At 42.2% G+C, this 22,674-nt stretch overlaps 2 protein-coding genes across 51 annotated transcripts in view; both read left to right on the top strand.

Moving 5' to 3' along the window:
* The first annotated feature begins 212 nt into the window (after positions 1–212).
* The window catches only part of nlrp3l2 (NLR family pyrin domain containing 3-like 2), a 74,483-nt gene continuing 52,021 nt past the window's right edge, over positions 213–22,674 (top strand). For 4 of the 50 annotated variants that reach the window (XM_087243016.1, XM_087242977.1, NM_001442657.1 and 1 more), the window contains exons 1-9: positions 213–296; positions 4,578–4,823; positions 8,700–8,807; positions 9,215–9,325; positions 11,482–11,589; positions 11,997–12,107; positions 14,264–14,371; positions 14,779–14,889; positions 17,057–17,164. In XM_087243016.1, the coding sequence (XP_087099142.1) occupies positions 4,645–4,823; positions 8,700–8,807; positions 9,215–9,325; positions 11,482–11,589; positions 11,997–12,107; positions 14,264–14,371; positions 14,779–14,889; positions 17,057–17,164 (944 nt within the window). In that variant the 5' untranslated portion in view covers positions 213–296; positions 4,578–4,644. Of the gene's footprint in view, positions 297–4,577; positions 4,824–8,699; positions 8,808–9,214; positions 9,326–11,481; positions 11,678–11,996; positions 12,108–14,263; positions 14,372–14,778; positions 14,890–17,056; positions 17,165–22,674 lie in introns of all 50 variants that reach the window. The other 46 variants (XM_087243001.1, XM_087242981.1, XM_087242986.1 and 43 more) reach the window with 21 other exon arrangements.
* On the top strand, positions 17,239–20,739 carry LOC147846119 (uncharacterized). The gene is made up of 2 exons (XM_087245312.1): positions 17,239–19,609; positions 20,085–20,739. Exon 1 carries the CDS (start codon positions 17,622–17,624, stop codon positions 18,987–18,989), a length of 1,368 nt encoding a protein of 455 aa, XP_087101438.1. The 5' UTR covers positions 17,239–17,621; the 3' UTR covers positions 18,990–19,609; positions 20,085–20,739.

Raw genomic sequence — 22,674 nt, 5'->3', positions numbered from 1 at the left:
AAATGTGTTGAAAAAAATATTCTCTCCGTTAAACAGAAATTAGGGAATAAAAGAAATCGGGGCAAATTATTCAGGGGGAGTAATAATTTTGACTTCAACATATATATTTATTTATTTATTTGGAAGGAGAACTGTGCCCCAGTAGAGCTTTATGTCTAGCAACGCCACTGGCTGAGCGTATGTGTCTAGCTGACGTCCCATAGCCCCACCTCAGAGTGAAACCGAAAGCGTTCGTTGTGAGTGAAGAAACGCCATTTCGAAGGATTGAAGAACAAAAGTTTCCTTCGCGTGACACGGTAAGTTCGTTGTAAAGTTTCATAACTTGAATAACATACAGAGCATTTGCGTGTGATGTCGAACTCACAAACTTAGATTCAGCTTTTCCTGTTACTGTCGTGTTATTCGACGAAAGCTGTTAACTTAGCCTACTGTAAAATGGCTGACATGGTTTAACGTTGTACAATCATCTATAATCATCTTCATCATTATTATAATAATTATCATTAGTTGTAGAAGAATTGTTTGTATTCACAGTCACTCTTTTGTTACTTGACGTTTGGTCAGCTGCTTTGAGCCCAAACAGGCCCTGATTTTATTCATAGCATTATTCTTACCGAAATTGTTTTTCAATTCAATTCAGCTTTATTTGTATAGCGCTTTTACAATGTAAGTTAGATTGTGTCAAAGCAGCTTCACAGAAATGGTCATAGTAACTGGAACAGTGTAGTTCAGTATTTAGTGTTTAAGTTCATTTAAGTTTAGCTCAGTCCAGTGTGATTTAATCATTACTGAGAGTTCAAACACTGAAGAGCAAATTCATCAATTCGTAACGTTAGCTCTATTGTATTTAAATTTAGTCTGCTAACCATGTAAAAGGGGGATTAAAGGCTCTAAAAGGGACCCGATTATAAGCTTTAAGGCAAAGTTGGTTTTAAATTCGCACAATCGTTCAGTTTATAACAGTAATTACACGGTAACCGTATTGTTTACCACTCTTACTTTGGCAGTTGATCCAAGTGGTGCTCGCTGCAGAGCCATTTGAGGAGAGCTGAGCTCCAGCAAAGGGGGAGCTTAAGCTTGAGCTCCACCTTTTTTGGACTTCTTCTACGAGTGATGTCACTGGGGGATCTGACGAAATCTGTGACCCGTCGAAAACTGTGACCAGAGGGCGCTGTTCAGTAAAAATTTCACTCGGGAACGTGCTTGTCGCTCATGAAGCGAACGTGAACGCGCAGACACTGAAATAAAGCGATCAGCGTCGAGCGGTGCTGTAAAAAGGGTGTTTTAAATGCTGGGATTCAGAATACAGGTTCATGGAAGAAATTTTACGTAGTCCTGATATTTTGACCATCCAAATTCTTGTAAAGAAGAAATAAAAAAAAAAAACGTATTCTGTCGCTGTTGTTGTCTCCTGATAGACTCGTATTTGTAGGTTTCGTTATGATATGCATTGACACATGACTGTAGATCTGCTTCACAGATTCTGAGGTAACATTCCATCTAAATATTCTACTGTATATGCCAGATTAACGTTTAATAATAATGTTTTAAAAAGTAGGGCAATCTTCTATTTGTATAACATTTTGACCAGATATTAGACTAATAGCCTATATTTTACAAACTGTCTGGAATCTGAAATCCAGCTATTGAAATGCCATCCCTCTTTTATTTGTGTGATTAATAAAATAAAAATGTTTATCTTAAGTATACAAATAAAACATCTCAATAAATTTGAATGTCATCGAAAAGTTGATTAATTTTACTATTTCATTTATTAAATAAACACTTGAAATATATGAATATGTGTGTAATAAATCTATATGATATACGAGATTCACATTTTGAATTTAATTAGTAAAATTAATCTTAGCTCAGATTTTTATTATGAATTAAATGAAAATTATTAAACATTATAATTAGGTTCATACAGGGATAACACACTTGTATGGCTATGAATCTTACCTGTATGACATGTAATTTGAACTCAGTAATTAGTATTTGTAATGAACAAACTATACGATTTTTTCAACTCAATCTCATAACTAAATGTTTAGTTTTACCAGTCCAGGAGACAACAACAACAACATATCAAGACTCTGTTAAAGTTCTTCCATGAACCTATTAAGAAATGTAATTTAATATTTATTATTTATTAGGAAATGAAAAAAATCATACTTTAATAATGATATTAATAATGTTAATGATGACGATGATTATTTATTATTATTAAGTAGGATATTGTTTATTTAAATTTTTGAAAAATCTACTTTTACAATTTGACATGCAAACCACTGCAGAAATGTTCTAACAAGCTGGTCCATGTCATATCCTGTACACTTAATAAATAACCTAGAAAATAAAAGCATTAACGCATGCTATGTTTTTTTGTTTTCAAATTGTGAAACTCATATATTAAATAGATTTATTACACACCGATTGATATATTTCAAGTGTATATATATATATATGAATTATATTGAAATGGTGAAATTCATCAACTTTTCGATGACATTCTAATTTATTGCGTTGTTTTATTTGTATATAGTCTGCTATTCAATGGAAATAAAATTCATAGCCATTGAAATATGTTAGGCTACACCATATGTTGACTGATTATAGTATTTAATAAAGGGATAAAGGTTATGTGTCAGTCCATTATCTTTCTCTTTTATAAAGCAATATTGACTTACTCATGTTTAGATACAGTTGATATGATCTTTAGGTCACTGAATCCGATGAGTAAAAACAGATACTTCACCCCAGAATGAAAGCTATCAGTTTTTCAATGTGATTTTTTATTAACTTTATATTCTTTGTTTTCAACTTTCATAAAGACAGTTGAACTTTACCTTTTGATAACAAATTTCTAACCTGTGACATTTATTTTATGTCTAGAAAAACTTAAAGCCACCTGAGGGAATATCAGTGTCATTAACTTGTTACTTATACCAGTTGCTGACATGTAAACATTAATGCAAATTGTAGGGTGCAGGATTTCTGTAATGTCTAATCGCTAATTTTGATCTGTTGTTTCTCAAAAATATCAAACATGCATCCTTAGAGAAAAAGAGAAATAGAAATTCTGTAGGCATATATTTTATCTGTCAGAGTCAATGACCTTTATAAAGATTTCAAAATCAGATCATATGGAGGAGCGTTATGAGTCATTTTAATAAACATTATCATTCATATGAAAATAAGAAGGGCCTATAGCTATATATTTCAGCATTTGTAAATAAATATCTGGTCAATATGCTTTAGATACATAAGATATGATAAATTTATTTTATTAAACATAATCACACAAGTAAAAGATGGATGGCATTTCTATAGCTGAATTTCCAACACAGTTTATAAAATATATATTAGTCTAATATCTGGTCAAAATGTTATACAAATAAAAAGAAGATTGCCTGACTGTGTTAAATTTAAACATTGCAATCTGGCATATATTTAGATGGCTATGAATGTTACCTCAGAATCTGTGAAGCAGATCTACAGTCATGTGTCAATGCATAAACTATATCTTAACGAAACCTACAAATACGAGTCTATCAGGAGACAACAACAGCGACAGAATAAGTTTTTTTTATTTCTTCTTTACAAGAATTTGGATGGTCAAAATATCAGGACTACGTAAAATTTCTTCCATGAACCTGTATTCTGAATCCCAGCATTTAAAACACCCTTTACAGCACCGCTCGACGCTGATTTCTTGATTTTTTTTTTTTCTTGACAAGCACGTTCCCGAGTGAAATTTTTACTGAACAGCGCCCTCTGGTCACAGTTTTCGACGGGTCACAGATTTCGGCACAACACCGGTCTGACATCACACGCAAGTTGGCCTATGACTTCAAAACAACAACACTGTTTAATTTACTGTGAAAAATGTACTTTCATAGTCATTTTTCTATTTACAATGTGCAAAGAAGAATACTTCTCTGAAATTAAGAAAGCCTGAATGTGTAATTATAAAACCAACTTATCTTAAGATTATAAGCAGTGTTTAGAAATAAACAAATATGTAAAACTCACAGCATACACAGAGATGGTGTTTGTGTTTTTTATTTATTATTTTTACCTGAGTTGTCCTGAGATGCTGAAACACTGTATAGTTCCATATGGTGCACGCATGTAAATAATCTTGTACCTCTCTCCTGAAGACACACAGCATACACACATAGTTTTTGGATATATTATATTTGTCATTTATTTCAGAAATATCACAGCTTAAAATATTACAGCCTCTTTTGTGGCATAGAATTTAAATAATAATAATAACAATAATAATAAAATAATAATAATAAATTGTATTTAAAATATTGCAGTGCTAAAGAGATTAGCACATGTATGTTACATAAAAGTGTCAAAGTATTACAAATATTTTGAATATAATGCAAAATGTAATCTGATAATAATAAATGTCAGATTTTTTAACCTTTTTTTTATAAATAGAATCGTGAGAAAACCACGATTTTTATTCTGTATGATCCTTCAATCATGATTCTCTCTTTATCCAGATTTGTTTGTTGTAACAAAATATCATGTATATTGTGTGTTTCTGTCTCCACATACAGGCCTGAAATCAAGTCTCTAATGTGATAGGAGGAGAAATAGAAAAGCCAATGAAAGTAGTCATTAAGGATGGAAAGGAAAGCTAAACATCCATGTGAAATGAGTGTGTTTGAAGAGAGAGAGAGGGAGGCTTTCATTCAGACTGTGAGAGCAGTTTCTCCATTATCTAGCTGTGTGTCTATGATGTGTAACCACTCCATTGGTCTCCCCCCTGATCGCAGTGATGGAGCTGTTAGCTCTGACTTTGTGTGAGTATCATGGAGTTACTCAACTATCTGCTTTAATGAAATCTAGATATGACATTATTTAAAATGGTGCATTTTTAACAGTGTTTATTCTCTTAATGAGTTCTAAGTGTGTTTTGAGCCTAGCATGTATTAAATCAAACAGAGTTTCATCTCCCATTCCCTTTAAAGGGGGTCACACACCAGAAGCAATGCTCGGCGCCGCGCCACATAGCACCATGCATTTCAGAATTTTAAACATGGGGGAGAACCCCACACAGAAATGCCAACTGACCCAATTGAGGCTCAAACCAGCAACCTTCTTGCTGTGAGGCGAACATGCTATCCACTGCGCCATCGCGTCACCTCTTGTTTTTATTAAAAGGAGGAGAGAGGGAGAGGGAGGGAGAGAGGGAGGGAGAGAGGGAGGGGGAGAGGGAGGGGGAGAGGGAGAGGTGACGTGACGTGACAAGTCGCGCTTCAAAGTGTCCTGCAGTTTGGCAGTTTCGACTGAACAGAAGGGAGACGTGGTTAATAAGAACGAAAGGTCTGCATCAGAGCTGAAGATCTTTGCCCGATCCCGGGGACGGCGAGACCCGAAAAAATCAAAATCCCTGCATTAAAATCCATCCCTGCAAAGGTGAATCAAATGATGATGAAGTAGTAAAAAAAAGCGAATTTTGACGTCGGTCAAGCCAGTCACTAGCTCAGAAGGAGCGGTTATTCCAGCCGCAGGTATTTCGCGGTCGCTCATACACTGCGTTTTACGGTAGAGCCCTAAACCGCAAGCTGACAGGTAAAAAGACAAGGCCATTCGCTAAAGTGAAACTGCCATGGAAAATTAAATGGATGTTCCTGACTGGTAGAAGATGAACAAACAATCCTACCCAAAACTTGCAAAATTAGCCAGATCAGAACTCTGCATCTCGACCTGTAGCCGCAGGAAAGGGTGTTTAGCTGCTGGACGCACCATGAGCGCAGGACTGCACTAAAGGCAGTGGATTTAATAATGTTCCTCCACAAACACACATAGCCTAATCTTGGTGAGTAAAGGGTTTTTAAATTATAAATAAATATTAATTAAACCATATAATCATAATTTAGACAGAGTATACAGACTAATGGTGGCATTATTCTTTTATTATTCAGCTTCATGGCCGCCCTAATGCCAGATTGTGAAGAGAAGTGGTGAAACAAATCTTGCAGAGCCTTTATCTTAATTTTGTTATTGCCAAAATACCCGTCATCATTTAGAGTTTATTTTAATTTGATTTGTTAAGCACAATTTCTTTTCATTGGTGTGTTGGCCAATTTAAAGGCTAAGTGTTAGAGTGCTAAGATGTTACGATGTTACAGAGGACTTATTTTATTTCTTTGTTCCAACTTCCAAGTGGCATATAGTCTACGTTTGTTACGAATAAATGATGTTAAAACATATAAATGACTCATTCTTGAAAATATGCATTAGAGCTGTGTGCATGAGCACACTTGAATAATGTCGGGCTGTAAACAGGTTTGGGCTTTATAAAGCTGTCAATCAAAATGTACCTGTCGGACTCGGGACCTATCGGGCCTAATTTTTATTGCCCGATTACAGCTCTGCATTCCCGCTGCTGTTCCGTGGGAGCCGGCCAGATTTCTTACGGTGTGGGAGTAAATTTCTGAATAAATCGCAGGAGAGATGTGTATGAGTGTTTGTGAGAGAGAGAGAGAGAGAGAGCTGCTGTGCGTCGCTTGGCGCTCTCTCTCTCTCCTCTCTGACCGCGAGCATAAGGTCTCATAGAATGTATTCATTTTCTGAATGGTTTAGGCTCAAGCCAACAGTTTGGTGACGCTGTCTGAGCCTTACGTCATAATTTTTTTTATTAAACCGGTAATACCAGATACGGGGGTAAAATATGGAGGCGGTTTGACGGTATCAAAAATTGGTTACCGCCCAAGCCTAGTACATCATGTGTGTTAAAAGCAATGTGTGAGCATTTAAGACCTGCATAGGAACATAACTGCGCTGGACTTTAGACGAGCTTTTAGTTGGTCAATAGTGCAGTCTATTTCAGTTTTTCAAAAAAGCAACGCGCCAACAATGCACCTTAACACATCTACATTTTAAACCAGCACACCCATGAGTCCAATCATTGGCGCAAATAAATTTGCTGTTTAAGCAACGTGATGCAAAACGTGAATATCAGGGTTGTGCTGGTCTGAAAATGGCAACAAATTGTGCACAACACATCTTGTGGCTTTTTGCTCCAGGTGTATGATAGGGCCCTAAATGCATTTTGAATTAGCTTAAAGAGGTTGCTTAAAATCAAGTAAGTTGCTTAAATTCAAATTACAGCATGTACAGTTAAAGTCAGAATGATTAGCCCCCCTGAATTATTAGCCCCCCTGTTTATTTTTTCCCACAATTTGTTTAACGGAGAGATTTCTTCAACATATTTAACACAACAGATGCGTTAACTACGGGTTTTATGGGAACTGTGTGGGCATGGGCTTTGGCTGGGTGAAATCAGCGGGTCCCATGTAGGTTTGTAGTATAAGTCCCACGTAGGAAGCCCATATTAGCTGATTACATGGGCCCCATAAGGGAAAGGCATGGGCCAGTTGGGCATGGGTTTGATCTGGGAACACATATATGGGTCTTGAATGGTATATTTATGGACCAACTGGGCATAGGTTTTAACTAGGAATATGGGTCCTGCATAGCATAATTATGGGCAAAGTGGCAATGGGTTTGAACTGGGAATGCCTATATGGGTTCTGCATAGCAGATTTATCGGTCTCGGTCTCAGGGTGGTGGCTGCGTGCGGTGATCGCAGGACTCTCTGGGGGGCTATAGTGGTGCAGGGTCCTGTCGGGATGCTGCAGATCATTGGTACTTGTCTGGTCCGTGCTGGCGGGTAGTCGCAGGTTCAATGAATGAATGAGCTGGGTAAAGTGGCTGGCTGCGTGGCGGGGTCGGCGGTTGCCATTCCCGGCCCGATGGGGCCTACCAGATGCAGCTCTGGCGGGGGCCTTTGTCTGCCACCATCTATGTGGAAGCATGTCCATCTCTGTAGTGTGGTGGTAGTTGACATGTGATCTGGGGTTGCTGCTGCTGGCCAGGGTACTGGGTTTCCTGGCCTTCCTCTACCTTCCTGGGATACATGTAGAGGTATAGAATTATGACAGTCCTGTGTTTCATTTTATTATTTTTTTCTAGCTGTTATGCATTGATTAGTCATCCTTTAGTGTCCATGTCATTGCTGGCTGGGACTCCATGGGTCTTCCCCCTGAGCTTAGTGATGGAGCTGTGAACTCTGACTCTGTGCTCTGTGTAAATATCATGTTCAACTCCATGCTTCTCTCCCTACATTTAGAAAACTTTTACACATTTGCTGCTGCCTGAGCCAGGATGCGATTGTTCCTTGACCCTGACTTTTTCCCATGACATTTTCTTATTTAGTGATACTCACCACATAGTTTTTTTGCTACTAAATTCAGACACTCATCGTTTTAGGTTCAGTACCTGACAGCAAAATCATCAGCCCATGTACACTCAGCAGTATCATAAGAGTTGGGCCCTGTCCACGGGAACACATATATTATAAAAAAATGCACTTTTTTTCTATGCTGTTTCACTGTTTGTCCAAACAAAAATTCTGTGTCAGGTCAGGTGACTGAAAACTTTCTGAGGACTCCAGTCAGGGTGAAGATATTCCAAAACTCAGGGTATAGTGGGGTCCTGTGGACGATAAACTGCAGTTTTTTCCTTATGATGTTAGCATGTGCAAGGTTTTCTCCTTTCTTATTTTTATGTGGACAGAGATTTTTATAAAATGAAATGGCTCAAAATTTGCAAAAGGAGGCCCTGCACCATACTAATGAGAATAATTTATGTAATTGATTCTGTATTAATAGCTGGGAAAGGACCAGATCTCCATTATCTAGCTGTGTGTCTATGAAGAGCAACAACTCTATGGGTCTCCCCCCTGATCTCAGTGATGGAGCTGTCAACTCTGAGTTCCTGTGAGTATCATGGAGTTCCTCAATTATCTGCTGTAATGAAACCTAGATATGACATTATTTAAAACGCTCAAAATTACAAATCTGGAGTGTAAAATGTTATATGCTGCAAAAGTTTACCCATACACAACTGACAAATTAAATTTATCTTCAGGAAATTACAGTATGCATGTAATATGAGTAAACTGGTTTACAGTATATGCTTGCCTTAACATCAAAATGACTGAAAACCAAATGTTTAAAAACAAATTACCACCAAGGGTAGCTGAAAACTAAATCAAGTAGAAATCAAAATTATTGATTTATACAAATTATTTATTTCCTCTTCAATTTCTGCTGATGAATTATAAGTTAATGGAAGATAAATTACAAAGTGTAAAACGTATTTGGTTTCTTTGTTTCCACTGCAGCAAGAGAAAGAGAGAAGAGTCTTCATTGTCTAGCAGCATGTTTATAAAGAGTGACCACCCCTTTGGTCTCCCCCTTTATCTCAGTGATAGAGCTGTGAACTCTGACTCTGTGTGAGTATCATAGAGTTATTTAACTATCTGCTGTAATGAAACTTGGATATGGCATTATTTAAAATGTTCACAATTTAAAATCCGTACAGAAACATCTGTGAAATGATATAACCTGAAATGATTAAGTCTACCCTGATTATCTTGTACAGTGCATCCGGAAAGCATTCATAGTGCTTCACTTTTTCCACATTTTCTATGTTACCCAAAACAGTCTACACACTATACCCCATAATGATGAACGAATCACTCCCTGAGAGGACTCATAGTTCCCGAGTCATATTGAAGATTTGTTTATCGTTCAAGAACGACCCATCACTAGTTTCCACCAAAACTCTTCGTTGGGAGCTTTACATAGTTTGGCTGCTATAACCAAACCTTTGTTCACTCGTGCCAATGCTGAGCGTCTGTTTCAGTGGTGCTAGCAGCAAAAATCTTGGGCTGTGAAACATGTATTGTTCTCTGAGTTCACCTTCACTGTCTTTTCCACTTATGGGAGAGTTACAGTGTGGAGAAGCCCCAAAGAAGCGTACCACCCAGACTAGGCATGGGCCGCTATGAGACTCTGATGGTATGATAACCTTGGATAAAAATATCATGAGGCATTGTGATTACTGATTTTAAAATGTTCTTTTTTAAATGTATGGGTAACAAACTATTTTTTTCCTATTGAACACAATATATTTTATTTTACAGAACATTTTAAATATTTTGTAATAGTAAAGATTTCAGGCTAAATAATTCTCTGTATTTGAATTTACCCCCTATATTCGCAACTAGTGCATTATTTAAGGATCAGACATATTGGTGGTGTCCGATACTATATAGTGGACAATATAAAGTGTCAATCAACCCCACAATGCACAGCAATAATGAGTCTACAGCCCATGTACTCTCAACAGCTAGAAAATCCCCACAATGCACCATGAGAGTTGGGCCCTGTCCATACGAACACAAGTCATGGTTTCCGCTACATTCATTCTTCTGTGGCGGGGCGCCACACCAAAATTCATCCGCCACGACTACATTACAGCTTCTTATTCTAAATATCTGGTCGTTTTTTAAATAGCGGGTTAAAATCGCATCGAAACGTATGAAAAGGTAATGAATAATAACAGCGCAAAGTTTTCTGTGACCGTAGTAGTGCTGTGTGTGCTGTTTAATGTGCTGACTGACTGACAGGTGCGTGATGCGTGAGGCCAGCAAACCCGATGTAGCTTTCAGTTATGACGAACACAGTTTCCATAATTATACTGTATTTAAAGATAAAGGTCTGTGGCTCTTCGTATAATGACTTTATCTTGCTGGAGTTTATAGCCGTTTCACTTTACTTCAGGACTCATTAATGCTGCGATCCGCTCCGCCAGTCTATCAGAGACATTCATAAACATTCCTAGCAAATCTAATAAATGTTGGAGACATACTCGGTACATAAACACACTAAATCACACTTCAGCTGCGTTTATTTAAGGGCGCTAAAGAAAATCTGCACTTGAGCAGCGTATATTTGAGGGCGCGCAAAATGTTTTGTGCACGAACAGAGGAAATCGGCGCTCAAGCAGAGATTGACTTGCTTGTAGGCTATTACATGAATGCGATCTTGACTTAATACTGCGTCCATGACATTTGTCAATGAAATAACGCCACATGTAGTGGTAGATCAGTGTAAAATGGACAACAGAGTCTGCCGCCACAGCTGGAAAAAATCCTAGAGGAAACACTGCAAGTATTACAAAAAATGCACTTTTTTAAATGCAGTTTCACTGTTTGTGCACACAAAAATGCTGTGTCAGGTAACTAAAAACTTTCTGAAGACTCCAGTCAGGGTGAAGATTTTCCAAAACTCGGGGTATAGTGGGGTCCTGTGGACAATGAAACTGTTTTTTCTCCTCATGATGTCAGCGTGTGTGCTGTTTTCTCCTTTCTTATTGGACAACACAGCTGGGTTCACACCAAATGAGGCTAAACCCAGATGAAGTGTCATTATCATTACATGTTTCTTTGTGTCCTTAACATACATCACAGTGCGTGTTTGTATTTTGAGACTTTTAAAAAATTAACAAATTCCATTTATAAAATGAAATGGCTCAAAATTTGCAAAAGGAGGCCCTGCACCATACTAATGAGAATAATTTATGTAATTGATTCTGTATTAATAGCTGGGAAAGGACCAGATCTCCATTATCTAGCTGTGTGTCTATGAAGAGCAACAACTCTATGGGTCTCCCCCCTGATCTCAGTGATGGAGCTGTCAACTCTGAGTTCCTGTGAGTATCATGGAGTTCCTCAATTATCTGCTGTAATGAAACCTAGATATGACATTATTTAAAACGCTCAAAATTACAAATCTGGAGTGTAAAATGTTAAATGCTGCAAAAGTTTACCCATACACAACTGACACATTAAATTTATCTTCAGGAAATTACAGTATGCATGTAATATGAGTAAACTGGTTTACAGTATATGCTTGCCTTAACATCAAAATGACTGAAAACCAAATGTTTAAAAACAAATTACCACCAAGGGTAGCTGAAAACTAAATCAAGTAGAAATCAAAATTATTGATTTATACAAATTATTTATTTCCTCTTCAATTTCTGCTGATGAATTATAAGTTAATGGAAGATAAATTACAAAGTGTAAAACGTATTTGGTTTCTTTGTTTCCACTGCAGCAAGAGAAAGAGAGAAGAGTCTTCATTGTCTAGCAGCATGTTTATAAAGAGTGACCACCCCTTTGGTCTCCCCCTTTATCTCAGTGATAGAGCTGTGAACTCTGACTCTGTGTGAGTATCATAGAGTTATTTAACTATCTGCTGTAATGAAACTTGGATATGGCATTATTTAAAATGTTCACAATTTAAAATCCGTACAGAAACATCTGTGAAATGATATAACCTGAAATGATTAAGTCTACCCTGATTATCTTGTACAGTGCATCCGGAAAGCATTCATAGTGCTTCACTTTTTCCACATTTTCTATGTTACCCAAAACAGTCTACACACTATACCCCATAATGATGAACGAATCACTCCCTGAGAGGACTCATAGTTCCCGAGTCATATTGAAGATTTGTTTATCGTTCAAGAACGACCCATCACTAGTTTCCACCAAAACTCTTCGTTGGGAGCTTTACATAGTTTGGCTGCTATAACCAAACCTTTGTTCACTCGTGCCAATGCTGAGCGTCTGTTTCAGTGGTGCTAGCAGCAAAAATCTTGGGCTGTGAAACATGTATTGTTCTCTGAGTTCACCTTCACTGTCTTTTCCACTTATGGGAGAGTTACAGTGTGGAGAAGCCCCAAAGAAGCGTACCACCCAGACTAGGCATGGGCCGCTATGAGACTCTGATGGTATGATAACCTTGGATAAAAATATCATGAGGCATTGTGATTACTGATTTTAAAATGTTCTTTTTTAAATGTATGGGTAACAAACTATTTTTTTCCTATTGAACACAATATATTTTATTTTACAGAACATTTTAAATATTTTGTAATAGTAAAGATTTCAGGCTAAATAATTCTCTGTATTTGAATTTACCCCCTATATTCGCAACTAGTGCATTATTTAAGGATCAGACATATTGGTGGTGTCCGATACTATATAGTGGACAATATAAAGTGTCAATCAACCCCACAATGCACAGCAATAATGAGTCTACAGCCCATGTACTCTCAACAGCTAGAAAATCCCCACAATGCACCATGAGAGTTGGGCCCTGTCCATACGAACACAAGTCATGGTTTCCGCTACATTCATTCTTCTGTGGCGGGGCGCCACACCAAAATTCATCCGCCACGACTACATTACAGCTTCTTATTCTAAATATCTGGTCGTTTTTTAAATAGCGGGTTAAAATCGCATCGAAACGTATGAAAAGGTAATGAATAATAACAGCGCAAAGTTTTCTGTGACCGTAGTAGTGCTGTGTGTGCTGTTTAATGTGCTGACTGACTGACAGGTGCGTGATGCGTGAGGCCAGCAAACCCGATGTAGCTTTCAGTTATGACGAACACAGTTTCCATAATTATACTGTATTTAAAGATAAAGGTCTGTGGCTCTTCGTATAATGACTTTATCTTGCTGGAGTTTATAGCCGTTTCACTTTACTTCAGGACTCATTAATGCTGCGATCCGCTCCGCCAGTCTATCAGAGACATTCATAAACATTCCTAGCAAATCTAATAAATGTTGGAGACATACTCGGTACATAAACACACTAAATCACACTTCAGCTGCGTTTATTTAAGGGCGCTAAAGAAAATCTGCACTTGAGCAGCGTATATTTGAGGGCGCGCAAAATGTTTTGTGCACGAACAGAGGAAATCGGCGCTCAAGCAGAGATTGACTTGCTTGTAGGCTATTACATGAATGCGATCTTGACTTAATACTGCGTCCATGACATTTGTCAATGAAATAACGCCACATGTAGTGGTAGATCAGTGTAAAATGGACAACAGAGTCTGCCGCCACAGCTGGAAAAAATCCTAGAGGAAACACTGCAAGTATTACAAAAAATGCACTTTTTTAAATGCAGTTTCACTGTTTGTGCACACAAAAATGCTGTGTCAGGTAACTAAAAACTTTCTGAAGACTCCAGTCAGGGTGAAGATTTTCCAAAACTCGGGGTATAGTGGGGTCCTGTGGACAATGAAACTGTTTTTTCTCCTCATGATGTCAGCGTGTGTGCTGTTTTCTCCTTTCTTATTGGACAACACAGCTGGGTTCACACCAAATGAGGCTAAACCCAGATGAAGTGTCATTATCATTACATGTTTCTTTGTGTCCTTAACATACATCACAGTGCGTGTTTGTATTTTGAGACTTTTAAAAAATTAACAAATTCCATTTATAAAATGAAATGGCTCAAAATTTGCAAAAGGAGGCCCTGCACCATACTAATGAGAATAATTTATGTAATTGATTCTGTATTAATAGCTGGGAAAGGACCAGATCTCCATTATCTAGCTGTGTGTCTATGAAGAGCAACAACTCTATGGGTCTCCCCCCTGATCTCAGTGATGGAGCTGTCAACTCTGAGTTCCTGTGAGTATCATGGAGTTCCTCAATTATCTGCTGTAATGAAACCTAGATATGACATTATTTAAAACGCTCAAAATTACAAATCTGGAGTGTAAAATGTTAAATGCTGCAAAAGTTTACCCATACACAACTGACAAATTAAATTTATCTTCAGGAAATTACAGTATGCATGTAATATGAGTAAACTGGTTTACAGTATATGCTTGCCTTAACATCAAAATGACTGAAAACCAAATGTTTAAAAACAAATTACCACCAAGGGTAGCTGAAAACTAAATCAAGTAGAAATCAAAATTATTGATTTATACAAATTATTTATTTCCTCTTCAATTTCTGCTGATGAATTATAAGTTAATGGAAGATAAATTACAAAGTGTAAAACGTATTTGGTTTCTTTGTTTCCACTGCAGCAAGAGAAAGAGAGAAGAGTCTTCATTGTCTAGCAGCATGTTTATAAAGAGTGACCACCCCTTTGGTCTCCCCCTTTATCTCAGTGATAGAGCTGTGAACTCTGACTCTGTGTGAGTATCATAGAGTTATTTAACTATCTGCTGTAATGAAACTTGGATATGGCATTATTTAAAATGTTCACAATTTAAAATCCGTACAGAAACATCTGTGAAATGATATAACCTGAAATGATTAAGTCTACCCTGATTATCTTGTACAGTGCATCCGGAAAGCATTCATAGTGCTTCACTTTTTCCACATTTTCTATGTTACCCAAAACAGTCTACACACTATACCCCATAATGATGAACGAATCACTCCCTGAGAGGACTCATAGTTCCCGAGTCATATTGAAGATTTGTTTATCGTTCAAGAACGACCCATCACTAGTTTCCACCAAAACTCTTCGTTGGGAGCTTTACATAGTTTGGCTGCTATAACCAAACCTTTGTTCACTCGTGCCAATGCTGAGCGTCTGTTTCAGTGGTGCTAGCAGCAAAAATCTTGGGCTGTGAAACATGTATTGTTCTCTGAGTTCACCTTCACTGTCTTTTCCACTTATGGGAGAGTTACAGTGTGGAGAAGCCCCAAAGAAGCGTACCACCCAGACTAGGCATGGGCCGCTATGAGACTCTGATGGTATGATAACCTTGGATAAAAATATCATGAGGCATTGTGATTACTGATTTTAAAATGTTCTTTTTTAAATGTATGGGTAACAAACTATTTTTTTCCTATTGAACACAATATATTTTATTTTACAGAACATTTTAAATATTTTGTAATAGTAAAGATTTCAGGCTAAATAATTCTCTGTATTTGAATTTACCCCCTATATTCGCAACTAGTGCATTATTTAAGGATCAGACATATTGGTGGTGTCCGATACTATATAGTGGACAATATAAAGTGTCAATCAACCCCACAATGCACAGCAATAATGAGTCTACAGCCCATGTACTCTCAACAGCTAGAAAATCCCCACAATGCACCATGAGAGTTGGGCCCTGTCCATACGAACACAAGTCATGGTTTCCGCTACATTCATTCTTCTGTGGCGGGGCGCCACACCAAAATTCATCCGCCACGACTACATTACAGCTTCTTATTCTAAATATCTGGTCGTTTTTTAAATAGCGGGTTAAAATCGCATCGAAACGTATGAAAAGGTAATGAATAATAACAGCGCAAAGTTTTCTGTGACCGTAGTAGTGCTGTGTGTGCTGTTTAATGTGCTGACTGACTGACAGGTGCGTGATGCGTGAGGCCAGCAAACCCGATGTAGCTTTCAGTTATGACGAACACAGTTTCCATAATTATACTGTATTTAAAGATAAAGGTCTGTGGCTCTTCGTATAATGACTTTATCTTGCTGGAGTTTATAGCCGTTTCACTTTACTTCAGGACTCATTAATGCTGCGATCCGCTCCGCCAGTCTATCAGAGACATTCATAAACATTCCTAGCAAATCTAATAAATGTTGGAGACATACTCGGTACATAAACACACTAAATCACACTTCAGCTGCGTTTATTTAAGGGCGCTAAAGAAAATCTGCACTTGAGCAGCGTATATTTGAGGGCGCGCAAAATGTTTTGTGCACGAACAGAGGAAATCGGCGCTCAAGCAGAGATTGACTTGCTTGTAGGCTATTACATGAATGCGATCTTGACTTAATACTGCGTCCATGACATTTGTCAATGAAATAACGCCACATGTAGTGGTAGATCAGTGTAAAATGGACAACAGAGTCTGCCGCCACAGCTGGAAAAAATCCTAGAGGAAACACTGCAAGTATTACAAAAAATGCACTTTTTTAAATGCAGTTTCACTGTTTGTGCACACAAAAATGCTGTGTCAGGTAACTAAAAACTTTCTGAAGACTCCAGTCAGGGTGAAGATTTTCCAAAACTCGGGGTATAGTGGGGTCCTGTGGACAATGAAACTGTTTTTTCTCCTCATGATGTCAGCGTGTGTGCTGTTTTCTCCTTTCTTATTGGACAACACAGCTGGGTTCACACCAAATGAGGCTAAACCCATATGAAGTGTCATTATCATTACATGTTTCTTTGTGTCCTTAACATACATCACAGTGCGTGTTTGTATTTTCATGTGGACAGAGACTTTTAAAAAAATTAACAAATTCCATTTATAAAATGAAATGGCTCAAAATTTGCAAAAGGAGGCCCTGCACCATACTAATGAGAATAATTTATGTAATTGATTCTGTATTAATAGCTGGAAAAGGACCAGATCTCCATTATCTAGCTGTGTGTCTATGAAGAGCAACAACTCTATGGGTCTCCCCCCTGATCTCAGTGATGGAGCTGTCAACTCTGAGTTCCTGTGAGTATCATGGAGTTCCCCTTCGGTTGGGGAACTCCAGTGCTATAAGTGGATTTGATGTTCTAAATCCACGTATGGGAGATTCGGTTCAGAAGCTACTTGTCTGAAAGAGTATTGAACGGGAAATGAAAGCAATGAATTGGCAGCGTAAGCTTGCGCAGGTGTGCTGCATTGCCAATTAACTGAGCATATAAGCACACCAGGTGCCAGCAAACGCTATCCTTTTCGCTTCAGAGACTTTTCTGATCGAGCTTCATGAGGGTTCCTCTTGCTATCTACAGCCACATCGAGCGAATGAGTGTCTCCCGGTCCAGAGCAAGTCCATGCAGCGGCAGACGGTCGAGCTGGGTTTTCTCCCTTGCCTGGCGTCCCTTTGGGTCCGGTCCTCCAGAGCGGTGCGTATTGTTGCAAGGTTTCCTAAAAGAGCAACACAGTCGTGCAGCACGTCCTTTTCAGGATGGCGCTCCGACTGTGCGTTTCTGGTTGTGGGGGTTTCCTGGCTCCGGATGATGGGCACGATCACTGCATTACATGTTTGGGGGTCCAGCATGGCGGTTCATGTCGTCACTGCGATGCCATGACCGTCGCGCAGTTGAGATCGCGGCTAACTTTCGTAAGAGAGCGAGCCACCCCAGTCGCCTCCTGCTCTGCAGTGGGCGCTCGGGCAGATCTGAGGGCTCCAGCAAGAGATAATCCGCCGCCTAAGGGCTCGCGGACCTCTCGCTCCTCTAAGCGCTCCATCCAAGCTTCGGGTGCTGGGAGTGATCCGTCTAATCAGATGGTAGCTCTCACGCTCGCTGACACCGGAGATCAGATGTCCTCCGCGCCATCAGAGGGTGGGCTTTCATTGTCCGACGATGATCCGGACCCGCTCGTCCCCTCTGGGCAAGCGAGCACCGTCAAAACGGATCTTGAAGCGGACTTGTTAGCCATGCTTTCTCGGGCTGCTTCGGCCGTCGGGTTGGAGATGGTTCATCCCCCAGCTCAGCAGCCGGACCGACTAGACGGGTGTTACGTAGAGGACCAAAAGGCGAAGCCTTTGAAGTCTCTCGTCCCCTTCTTTCCGGAAGTGCACAGTAGGCTCACGCAGTCCTGGAGGGCACCTTTTTCTGCCCGTGTTGCGTCCGCCTCCGCCTCCGCCTTCGCCTTCACCACCCTGGATGGTGGAGCTGCCAGGGGGTATGAGGCGATCCCGCAGGTGGAGCACACCATTACAGTCAATCTTTGTCCACGTGGCGCCCCTACTTGGCAAGGTCCGCCCCGTCTCCCGTCCAAAGCCTGTAGGTTATCTGCCTCCCTCGGAGCTAGAGCTTACAAGGCTGCGGGCCAGGCAGCTTCCGCCTTGCACGCGATGGCCACCTACCAGCGCTACAATGCGCAGGCGCTGGCCGATCTGCACGAGGGTGGGTCTAACCCAGGCTTGTTACACGAGCTGCGCACCGCAACTGACTATGCTCTCCGGACTACTAAGTCCGCCGCATGTATGCTGGGGAAGACGATGTCCACACTTGTGGTCCAGGAACGCCACCTCTGGCTAAACCTGGCAGACATGTGCGATGTTGACAAATTTCGCTTTCTTGACTCGCCCATATCCCAGGCTGGCCTGTTCGGCGACACCTTCTGTGAATTCACCCAGGAGTTCAAGGCGGTGAAGGAGCACTCGGATGCGATGGGCAATGTCATCTATCGGCGGGACCGTAAGCCCGCTCCGTCCCCCGCCAAGCCATCCACCTCTGCTGCTCCTCGCTTCGAGCACGCCGGAAGCCGGCAGCCCCTCCTCCAGGGCGCCGCTAAGTCCGGTAAAAGGACTGCTAAGCTTCCCTGAGACAAGCTATCCGGAGAGAAGGAAACTTGCTCTTTCCCAGCTGGAGGGCGGGCCCATATCCCAACGGTACTTTTCAGTGCCACCAAAGATTCGAACAAAGAGCATTTTTCCCTTTTCCCGGATGTCACAGCTCAAGCCCTGCCAGTCTGGGACGCGATGCCTCTCAGCTCGCAGGGTCTGCATGCTCCGCCAGTGGCTCACGGGCACTGGGGGGACGGTTTCCCAGCCCCCAAGCCCCCCCCTCCGGAGTCAGGGTGCGGAGCCAGAGTGAATAGCTCTCCTCCAGCTCTTCTGTGGGACGCTCGCGCTCCCTGGATCAGCACACCCGCTCTGCGCTGCCCCTCCGCGGGTACGTCAACGATTGCTGCGATGACGTCATTAGCGAGGGCTCTGCCTGCCTGGTTAGCGTGGGCCAGCTCCTCGCGGTGGCTCATACACACGATCAGACTCGGCTACGAACTACAGTTCTCGAAACGGCCTCCCAAGTTCCCGGGCATGTATTTCACCAGGGTCAATCCCCTGTCCGCCCCTGTCTTGCGAGAGGAGATTGCTGCCCTTCTGGCGAAGGGTGCAATCGAGCCGGTACCTCCAGCCGAGATGGAGAGCGGGTTTTACAGCCCGTACTTCATCGTACCCAAAAAGAGCGGTGGGACATGGCCAATCCTAGATCTGCGCATTTTGAACCTCTGTCTGCACAAGCTGCCGTTCAGAATGCTTACGCAGAAACGCATCCTCCGATGCGTCTGCCCTCAGGATTGGTTTGCAGCCATAGACCTGAAGGACGCGTATTTTCATGTCTCCATTCTTCCAAGTCACCGCCAGTTTCTGCGGTTTGCGTTCGAAGATTGAGCATGGCAGTACAAGGTCCTCCCCTTCGGGCTCTCTCTGTCTCCGCGGATCTTCACCAAACTCGCGGATGGTGCTCTAGCGCCCCTTCGGCTCGTGGGCATCCGCGTACTCAATTATCTTGACGATTGGCTGATTTTAGCCCACTCTCGGGAGCAATTGACTGCGCACAAAGACGAGGTGCTCCGGCATCTTCGCCTATTGGGGTTGCAGGTCAACTGGGCAAAGAGCAAACTCGCCCCGGTGCAGAGGATCTCTTTTCTCGAGATGGAGCTGGACTCGGTCACCATGGTAGCGCGCCTCTCCGGAGAGCGCGCTCGCCTGCTGCTGAACTGTCTGAGGGAACTCGACAGCAAAATAGTGGTCCCACTGAAATATTTTCAGAGGCTCCTAGGACATACGGCTTCCGCTGCGACTGTCACGCCGCTCGGACTGCTCCATATGAGACCACTTCAGCACTGGCTTCAAGATCGAGTTTCAAGACATGCATGGCATGCGGGCGCACACCGAGTCACTGTTACTGCGCTGTGTCGCCGCACCCTCAGCCCCTGGAATGACCCCTCGTTCCTGCAGGCCGGTGTGCCACTGGGACAGGCGTCCAGTCATGTTGTTGTCTCAACAGATGCTTCCAGCACAGGCTGGGGAGCCATGTGTCGCGGGCATGCAGCTGCGGGCCTGTGGGTAGGTGACCAGCTGCATTGGCATATCAATCGCCTAGAGCTGTTGGCAGTGTTCCTTGCTCTCTGCCGTTTTTCTCCGGTGCTGGAGCAGCAACAAGTATGCGTTTCCCCCAGTGAGCCTAATCGCGCAGTTACTCCTCTGGCAGATCCCTTTGAGAGAAAACCTACTTTCTCAGGAACAAGGCACCATTTGGCACCCTCGGCCCGATCTCTGGAACCTCCACGTGTGGTCCCTAGACGCGAGGAAGACTTGGGTAACCTGCCGTCCATGGTGGTTGATACCATCACTCAGGCTAAATCCCCCTCCACGAGGCACCTACGCCCTGGAGTCTATTCACTGAATGGTGTGTCTCTCGCAGAGAAGACCCCCGATCTTGCCAGATCAGTGTTGTGCTCTCTTTCCTTCAAGAGAAGCTGGATAGCAGGCTGTCGCCCTCCACTCTCAAGGTTTACGTTGCCGCCATCTCCGCTCACCATGACGCGGTGGCTGGCGGCACCGTGGGAAAGCATAACCTCATCATCCGGTTCCTCAGAGGTGCTAGGCGAATTAATCCAACTCGCCCCCCTCTCATGCCCTCTTGGGATCTCGCCCTCGTTCTCACGAGCCTGCGATCTGATCCCTTCGAGCCACTCGACTCAGTATCCTTAAGATTTCTGTCCCTGAAGACAGCTCTGCTGGTCGCGTTGGCCTCCATTAAGAGGGTCGGGGACCTGGAGGCATTTTCGGTTAGTGACTCGTGCCTGGAATTCGGGCCGGATTTTTCTCACGTTATCCTGAGACCCCGCCCGGGTTATGTGCTCAAAGTTCCTACCACTTCCTTTAGAGATCAGGTAGTAACCCTGCAAGCTCTGCCCCCGGAGGAGGCAGACCCAGCCCTTTTCTTACTTTGTCCAGTTCGCACCCTGCGCATTTATGTGGACTGTACTCAGTACTTTAGATCTTCTGAGCAGCTCTTTGTCTGTTATGGCGGACAGCAGCAGGGAGGTGCCGTGTCCAAACAAAGATTATCCCACTGGATTGTGGAGGCCATTTCATGTGCTTATTTGAGCAGAGGTCAGCCGCGTCCCCCAGGAGTGCGTGCGCACTCCACTCGGAGCGTTGCATCCTCTTGGGCGTGTGCACGCGGCGCCTCTTTAACAGACATTTGTAGAGCTGTGGGCTGGGCAACACCCAACACATTCGCAAGGTTTTACAATCTGCGAGTGGAGCCGGTTTCCTCAAGGGTGTTAGGTAACCCTTGGTGATTGAGGAAACAACTCGGTGGGGTGTTGTATTACGCTTGTGATGCCTTTTTCCCTAACACGGAGAGATGTGCACCTTCCTGTCTGTCAGTAAAGTTCCCCGTCGGTGAGCCCTGCAGATTCCTCCGAGGCCCCCAGCACTGACTCAGCGGAGGAGTTACTCGCTGGCCCACTACGTTAGGTCTGCCCGCTGGTCAGCCCGCGTTTTTGGGTATAGGTGCCTGCTATGTGCGATCCCCGCTGGTGATCCCCATATGCTTATTTCCGCCCCCCTGGGTGAACCCGTGCCTTCCCTATCCACTAACCACCTTCTTATGCGCACTCCCCCTCCTTAGGGTTAGTCCATATGTAATTCCATTTTGTCTCCCTATTGGGTGCAGATGGTCTCCGCAGCGTCCTCCTTAGTGGGATTGCACGCTTCCCAACGTACTGTCATATTTCCTAGAATTATCTAGACGCTAGCGACTCCCCAAAAAATATACCTATTCTGTAAAGCTTCTTTTTGAAGTGGGGATAAGTTAGGGCCAAGGGCACGTTGGAGGACCGCGCCTTCCATGATTTGGGTACGTCACGCTTGCCTGACTGCCCTCTCATCGGAGGCGTTGGTAAGGTGCAGTCATTATGGCACTTTCAATGGCTCCCATACGTGGATTTAGAACATCAAATCCACTTATAGCACTGGAGTTCCCCAACCGAAGGGGAACGTTCGAGGTTACAGAAGTAACCCTTTGTTCCCCGAGGAGGGGAATGGAAGTGCTATACTCCGTCGCCATAATGACTGTCCATTAGCTGTTTAAAAGTCTCTTCAGCTTAAAAAGGATGGTGTTTCCTGGCGCCAGGTGTGTTTATATGCTCAGTTAATTGGCAATGCAGCACACCTGTGCAAGCTTTCGCTGCCAATTCATTGCTTTCATTGG

This window comes from Danio rerio, chromosome 3, assembly GCF_052040795.2.
Source record: "Danio rerio strain M-AB ecotype USA chromosome 3, GRCz13ab, whole genome shotgun sequence".
Lineage (NCBI taxonomy): Eukaryota > Metazoa > Chordata > Actinopteri > Cypriniformes > Danionidae > Danio > Danio rerio.
This window is presented reverse-complemented; position numbering and strand designations above follow the sequence as displayed.